Below are 8084 nucleotides of genomic sequence, written 5' to 3' on the forward strand. Positions count from 1 at the left end.
TTTTTTTAAAATTTTATTCATTTTTATAAAACAAAATGTTTCCATATAAATAGAATAATAATACATAAAATGATAAATAAAATAATAATCATAAAATTTTTAATAATTATAATTTTAAATTCATTTAATTGTGATATAGTTGAATTTAACAATTCAGTTATTGATCAGTGTACAACCTATTTTAATCCATGCGATCTATTATACAAAGGTGTGTGGGTTAATAATACTATACCAACTAAACATGATGATGTTATAATTGATTTTTCTCAATTAAACCAATCACTTATTACTTATCTAATATTCAGAGATCAACCATTACAATACAACTCATTAACATTTATCGGTTCACCAGGAATTGATAAGTATCAACAATATTTTACAACTTTTACAATTCAAAACTCATCAATAATAAATATAAATAATTTAAATATTACCAATATAAATTTTTTAATTAACCCACCCACAAACTCAAAATCATTAACATCACCTAGATCTAAATCTTTATTATCTTCTTCATCCTCATCTTTATCTTCTTCTTCTTCTTCTTCTTCTTCTTCTTCTTCTTCTTCTTCTTCTTCATCTTCTTCTTCATCATCTTCATCTTCATCCTCATCTTTAAATATAAATGAATTAAAAATAGATTCTTTTTTTTCAAATTTTTCAAATATTCAAATTATTAATATAGATATTGAAATCAATTATTTAAATCAAAATGGCTATATACCTACGATTATTGAAGGTGAATCAACATTAACTATTAAACGTGGTGCAAATATTACCTCTGACATATTCTTTAAATCAATTGGAATAATACAACTCGAAGGAGAGCTTCCAATAATTTTCAATAGTTTATCAGTTGAAGGAGATCTAAGAATTTTTTCAAAAAATGTTCTAATATTAGAACCATCATATTTAAACAATTTATATTTAATGGACAACTCCAAGATTTCACTAAAATCACAAATAACTATTGAAACTGTAGTTAATATCGATCAAGGTTCGATAATAGAGGTTTTGAATGGTGGTATACTAGTTTATGATAATCAACTATTTAACGGAAATAATCATTTATCATCAGATAATATACAGTTAAATAATGGCTCCTTGTTATCAATACAATCAGGGTATACTCTTCAATTTAATTCAGACTCTTTTAGTAGAATTTGTATAATAAACTATGAATTGGACTCCTATATAGTTAATAGCAATGTACCAAATTTTGAACTAACATCTTTGGGTAGCGTTTCAATTACATCAAGTAACATTGGAATCGTTTATATGACAATGTCAAAAAGAAAACTAGAAATAACAGATTCTTGTACAATAAAAACTTTAAATTCAAATGCAACTTTAACAGTAGACCCGACCGCATCTTTAACATTGCTAGATAAGTCCTCTTCACTTGAAACTTTGGTTTATGGTGATCTATCTATATTTGGGGAGTTCTCAGGAGAAACATTAATAATCGAGTCCTCATCTGGTACTGTTACATTGGTTTCCGATATTAATACTAATGTTGTGTGCTATTCAGTTATTAGAATTGAAAGCCCAACTGAAATAGAAAACATTGAGTTTGGTATCTATAGCTCGCTAATACTCGACTCTAATTCTTTAATGGTAACCAATAATCTAATAATAGATAACTCTACCAGTATCATATTCAGTCCAATCGATTTGAACAACAATAATAGCATTCCGATTATAGTTGGTAATCAAACATCACTTTATTCAAATCAATTAACTATCAGTTTAAACTGTAACAGTACAACGACCATCAATTGTTTAAAAGAAAATGATAGAATATATTTATTTAAAACTCAATCATTCAACTCACCTATTGGACAAAGTGATTTAGTAGAAGGTATAGCTTTTTTAGTTAATGGTATTTCAATCTCTCCAAATTTAATATTTAATTTACTTTTTGAAGACAATTTTGTATTTTTAGAATTTAAAAGTAATAATAACAATAATAATAGTACAGATAATCACTCTAACCAAAAAAAGAAAATAATTATAATAAGTTGTGCTTCATCCTTTATTTTTATAACTATATTGGTTATAATTTTAATATTTAAAAAAAACAAAAATAAAGGACACAATAAATATAAACCTTTAATAAATTAAAATTTTAATAAAAACAAATATATTATAAAAAAATCAATTTGTAAAAAAAATTAATATAATTTTTTCTTTTAGTTTTATTTAAATATAATGTACAAAAATATTTTTTTTTATTTTTAGTATTAAAAAATATAAAAAAATAAATAAATTTTAACTTTAATTATTTTGAAATTCCTTTTGAATTATGAAATTTATATCTTCTTGATGGTGAATTATCAAAACTATTATTATTATTACTACTTTCAAAATAATTTGAATTACCATTAAAATTTGGGGAGGAGGAAAGTTGAGCTAATGACGAAATTACAGGTGAGGATGAAGGTGATGATGCAATTGAAAGTATACTAGTAAATGATGCTAATGGTGGTGTATAAGTGGTACTATTGTTAAAAGTATTTGGTGATGATGGATCACAAATCATACCATTTGGTTGTTGTTGTTGCTGTTGTTGTTGCAATAATAATTCTCTTTGTCTTTTTGGTTGTACTGATCTTGAAGATGGAGAATGAGGGGATGAATAAATATCATTTTGGTTACCAGAGAATGAAATTTCCATTTCACCACTACTATTCATACTATTACCACCACTACTTATATTACTTTTATTCATACTATTACTATTATTACTATTGTTATTATTATTTACATTTTCTAAAGAGATTGGATTCAAAATGGATCTACTTTCACCTATATTAAATCTACTTCTTCTATTTACATTTTGATTTGGTGATGATGGTGATGATGAGGTTGGTGATGATGAAGACATTGGTTGAAATGAAAGGTATTTTGCCTCTAAAAATGATGGTGATGAGCATGATGGTGTGCTTGGTGAAGAATTATTATGATTATAAAATCCAGCATTATTTAAACCATTTGAAAATTGGTGTTGTGGTGATGGTTGTTGTTGTTGATGAATTGAATGATGTGATGGTGATTGTAATTGTTGTGGTGAAGGTTGATGTTGTTGTGGTTGTTGATAATCTTTTCCTAACAAGTCTGAAAGTTTAATTTTTAAATCACTATTTTCTCTTAAGGCACTTTCAATTTGTTCCTCCAATAGTGTAATTTTTACATAATTTTCATTTTGTAGCATAGTTAATTGTTTAGTTTGTTGAAGTAGTTGATTTCTATCAGATTCTAAATTATCTACAATTGTCTCTAATTTTTCCAAATATTCTTTTTTTCTTTCTCTATATTGGGCAGCCGACTGTCTATTTTGCATTTGTCTAAAATAATTATGGATGTTAATATGAATGATTTTTTTATATAGATAATTAATAATGCAATTTTAATATACCTTATCTTTTTTTTTTTTGCCTCATCATCATCAAGTGACATATTATTTAAACCACTACTTGTACTACCACTGAAACCACTGCTGCTTGTAAATCCACTGCTTGTAAAGCCACTACTAGTACTACCACAAAATCCACTACCGTCAAGACTACCATCGCTGCTATCCAAACTTCTGGGTGAATTCATTTTATTTTGTTTATTCTATTTTTTTTTTATATTTTTTTTTTTTATATTTTTTTATTTATTAATGTAAATAATACAATAATTTTATATAATAATTATTGTATTATTATTAATTATGTGCTTTTTTTTGTATTCGTTGTGAGATTTTTTTTAAAAAAAAAAAAAATTTTATTTTATTTTATTTTTTTAATTTTTTTTTAATTTTTTTTTAATTATTTTTTTATTATATGAAAAACTATAGTTATCCTAGGGATAAATTCTAAAATAAATAATAGAATAAATAAAAAAAAAAAATTATACACAAAAAAATTATAAATAATAATAAAAAAAAATAAAAAATAAAAAAATAAAAAAAATTTTGTGGTGCACACTCACCAAACCTATAATATTAATGAGATATACTATTTTTAAAACAATAATAACATTATCTTTTATTTATTTTAAAAATATATAATCATATCCTCATTCAAATTCTCTATTGATAAATAAAAAAAAAACTTACTTGATTTAGTAAAATTTACTTTTTTTTTTAATTTAAAAAAAACATCATCAACATCATCATAAAATCATATATTGGAGTTTCTTTTTTAATATATAAAAAAAAACATTGTGGTGTGTGTGTTTAAATATATCTTGGTGTTAAATTATTTTAAAAAATTATGGAGGTGTTTGTATAATTTTTATCTAAAAAAATTAATTTTTTTAAATAATATTTAATTTTAAATTAATATATAGTTTGTGTTGTCAGTTTATTACAAACTAAAAATAATATTAGGTTATAAATATCATAATGATGATTGATAATCTATTTTTTGTATTATTTTCTTTTAATGGAATGATAATACAAATGTAAAATTAAAAAAAAAATTAAAAAAAAAATGAGAAAATGAGAAAAAAAAAAAAAATTCTTTTTAAAGGAAAATAAATCTTTATAACAATAACATAAAATATTTATTTTTGTATTATTTTTTTAATTAGTTGTTGTTGTTGTTGTTGTTGTTGATTTCTATATCATTTTCATTACTATTCTTTTTCTTTCTTGATTTTTTTTTAATATTATCATTAATTAATAAATTATTGTTATTTTCATGTTGTTGCTGAATTATATTTTTTAAATCATTTAAACTTTCTTCAAAATTTTTCATTTTTTGTTGAATTCCTAACATGGTATCAAAAGTTTGTCTAAATAGGCTAAAGATTTCTTCTGTATTGATACCTCCTTCTTTTGAATTTTTAATTTCTTTTGTTAAATCAAATTGATTATTATTATTATTATTATTACTACCAATATTACTACTATTACCATAATTACTACTATTACTACTAATACCATTATGATTATTATCTGTGTTACTTAATTTATTATTATTATTTTTTAAATAATTTATTAAATTATTTATTAAATTATTATTATTATTACTATTACTACTTTTTAAATTATTATTTAAATTATTTGAATTATTTAAATCATTATTATTTATATTTGTATTATTTAAACTGTTGTTATTTAAACTATTATTGTTAATATTATTATTATTATTATTTTTTTTAAAGGATAATAAAAATAATTGATCTTTTTTTGGTAAACCATTATATGTCCAACTCCTCCTCATTGAATCTGGATATTCAAAATTCTTTTTTAAATAACTATTTACAAATTCGGTTGTTATACTATCAGAGGGATAACCAGATCCGATTGTTTGATCTAGCTCGATTTCTAAAGATTTTATAAATTGATCTCTTTTAACCTTTGCTAGAATTGAAGCTGCACCTACTGATGTATATTTGATATCTGCTTTAGTTTCACATATAATTTCACAAGTTGGTGAACCAAAATAACTTTTGAATGGTAATGAATACTTTTCACTGTTGCTTTCTATACTATCTAAAATTACTTTGACTGGTTGATTCTTTGCTAAATTTAAAATTGAGTCTTTGATGAGTTGGTAGAAGATATTAGTTTCAATTTCGTTAAGAGTGTGAAGAGAACGACGTTTATCTATATCGTGATTTGAAAGTATAATGGTTTGGTGATATATTGACTTCTCTGAAATTAAATTATAAAGTGATTCCCTCTTTAAAGGAGATAGTTGCTTACTATCTTTAACACCTTGTTCTTTAAATAGTTGTTCAGTTTTTGAATCCATTACAACACACGACACAACCAAAGGACCTAATAATGAACCTTTACCAGCTTCATCAATACTAATAGTTAAAATTTCTTTTTGTTTTTTTTTCTTTTTGATTGATGATGCTAATCCTAAAGATGAGTTTTCTATTTTGATATCATTATATAAAAAATTGAATTCTTTTGGAATAATTTGATTTTTAAAAATTTCTTTTTCTTTTTTTATTTGGAGGAGTTTCTCTTTTGTTTTTTTTTTTAAAACAATATTACTACTTTCACTATAAACATAATTATCTAAATTTTTATTTAAATTATTGTTATTATTATTATTATTATTAACAAAGTTATTATTATTTAATTCATTTGAAATTAATGAATCTTCATTATTATCATTTTGGTTTTTTAGTATATTTAAATTATTTATTTCTGTAAAACCAGTAGAAAAATATTTTTTTTTATTACAACATAATATTTTATTATTTATATTATATTTTATATAATTATTTCTAAAATAATTTTTAACAAAAGATTGTAACATTATTATTTTTTATAAAAAAATAAAAAAAAAATAAAAGAAATTTTTAAAAAAAAAAAAAAAAAAATTTTTTTTAAAAAAAAAGAATTTGAAATTATTTATTATTTTTAATTCAACAAAATTTTTTTTTTATTATTTTTTTTATCAAAATAAGCATTTAAAAAACACTTTTTTTTTCTTTTTTTAAAAAATATCATGCCTTGATCACCGACTTTATAGTAAATGATGGATTTCGGATTGTTGATACAAACCCAAATGTAAAAGTTTCCTTTGGCTCAATTTTTGAAACATAACCTGGGAAACCATAATTTCCATTTTCAAGTTTATTTAAGTTCCATGCTTCCAAAACACCCCATTTTCCATCATTAACAATCTCTATTGATGAGAATGCATAATTTTCATTATTTTGTAAAATGGTAGTAAATTGATAAAAAAGTGTATTATTTTTTTCCCATTGGCTGTTTAATGTATTTTCAAATTTAATATTATAATTTGATGGTGGTGTTGTAGTTGGTGTTGTAGTTGGTGGTGGTGTTGATAAAATACAAGCTTCTCCAAAATATAATATTGGACAACTTGAATATGCCCTCATCTATTAAAAGTTTTATTATTAGAAAAAAAAAAAAGAACAAAAAACTTTTTTTATTAATATTTACCGATAAAGAATATAAAAAGTTATTTAATTTAAAATAAACGAAATCATCATTTGGAAAACAAACCAAGTTTGCAAAAAATACATTATTTATTCTTAAAGTACCATTTGAGAATATTTTAAAATCTTTATAAATAAAAGAATCCATAGCAGAGAAAGGTTGATATAAACCATCTATACATATTGATTCATATGATTGAAGATTTGTTAAAGTTCCATTGATTTCTAATGTGTTTGTTACATTATTATACTTTAAGTTCCCTTTATATGTATCAATTGCTTGATTTAAAATGTGACTTCCAGCAATACTCATTTGAATACATTTATTTGAATCTTTAAATTTCTCTAAAAATTTATCACAACTTTGTGATTTTGATAAATTTATTAAAAAAAATATTAAAATTATAGTGATTAATTTCATTTTAATATTAAAAAAAATTTTGATATTGTTTTAAAAATAATTTTAAAGTTTGAATATTAAATATTTAAATATTTATTTTTTTTTTTAATTTTTTTTTTTATTTATTTTTTTTTAAATTTTTTTTTTTAAATTTTTTTATTAAATTTTTTTTATTACAAATATACTTTAGATACCCCCACCATTTTAAATGTTTAGTGATACAAAAATTCAAAATGAATTGGAGCTATATTATTTAAAAACAAAAGAATGGGTTAATAAAAATAATAGTGACACAAATAACAATAATATAAATATAGATATAAATAATAATACAAATCAGTTAATAAAAAATGATGATATAATCTCTATAAATAACCTATTAAATAACATTTTTAACCATATAGAAAATTTAACTATTGAAGAAGTTGAAAAAAACTATAAATCTTTAATCCTATTTTTAAATTATTTAACCTCAATACCATTATTCACTTTATTTAATAATAATAATAATAATAATAATAATAATAATAATAATAATAATAATAATAATAATAATAATAATAATAATAATAATAATAACAATAATAATAATAATAATAAATTTAATAAAATAAGTAATATTTTAACTAATATTTCGGTATTAATTCAAAAAATATTAATATCTCTATATAACAAAACAAATAGATCTAGCAAATAGTAAGTTTTATATATAAAATAATATTTTTAAATTATAAATATTAATTGTTTTATTTTTTTTAAAATATAAAAT

The 8084-nt window shown here is 21.2% G+C and overlaps 5 protein-coding genes across 5 annotated transcripts; 2 read left to right on the forward strand and 3 right to left on the reverse strand.

The window, feature by feature from the left end:
- Positions 1-69: 69 nt before the first annotated feature.
- DICPUDRAFT_156582 (uncharacterized protein) lies at positions 70-2124 on the forward strand (the record flags this gene model as incomplete). Its single annotated transcript, XM_003291873.1, has 1 exon — positions 70-2124. One exon carries the CDS (start codon positions 70-72, stop codon positions 2122-2124), a length of 2055 nt encoding a protein of 684 aa, XP_003291921.1.
- A 157-nt stretch (positions 2125-2281) lies between these two features.
- Positions 2282-3603, reverse strand: bzpH (uncharacterized protein; the record flags this gene model as incomplete). The annotated part of the gene is made up of 2 exons (XM_003291879.1): positions 2282-3347; positions 3419-3603. 2 exons carry the CDS (start codon positions 3601-3603, stop codon positions 2282-2284), a joined length of 1251 nt encoding a protein of 416 aa, XP_003291927.1.
- Positions 3604-5198: 1595 nt separating this feature from the next.
- DICPUDRAFT_11524 (uncharacterized protein) lies at positions 5199-5816 on the reverse strand (the record flags this gene model as incomplete). The annotated part of the gene is made up of 1 exon (XM_003291880.1): positions 5199-5816. A coding segment is annotated over one exon (618 nt), but the record flags the coding sequence as incomplete, so codon positions are not given.
- Positions 5817-6338: 522 nt separating this feature from the next.
- DICPUDRAFT_57657 (uncharacterized protein) lies at positions 6339-7358 on the reverse strand. Its single transcript, XM_003291881.1, has 2 exons — positions 6920-7358; positions 6339-6855 (listed from the first exon to the last, which is right to left on the reverse strand). The coding sequence occupies exons 1-2, from the start codon at positions 7334-7336 to the stop codon at positions 6457-6459; spliced, it is 816 nt and encodes a 271-aa protein (XP_003291929.1). The 5' UTR covers positions 7337-7358; the 3' UTR covers positions 6339-6456.
- A 165-nt stretch (positions 7359-7523) lies between these two features.
- On the forward strand, positions 7524-8012 carry DICPUDRAFT_82582 (uncharacterized protein; the record flags this gene model as incomplete). The annotated part of the gene is made up of 1 exon (XM_003291874.2): positions 7524-8012. The coding sequence occupies one exon, from the start codon at positions 7524-7526 to the stop codon at positions 8010-8012; it is 489 nt and encodes a 162-aa protein (XP_003291922.1).
- Between the last annotated feature and the right edge of the window lie 72 nt (positions 8013-8084).

The sequence above is a fragment of the Dictyostelium purpureum genome, assembly GCF_000190715.1.
Source record: "Dictyostelium purpureum unplaced genomic scaffold DICPUscaffold_307, whole genome shotgun sequence".
NCBI classification, from domain to species: domain Eukaryota; phylum Evosea; class Eumycetozoa; order Dictyosteliales; family Dictyosteliaceae; genus Dictyostelium; species Dictyostelium purpureum.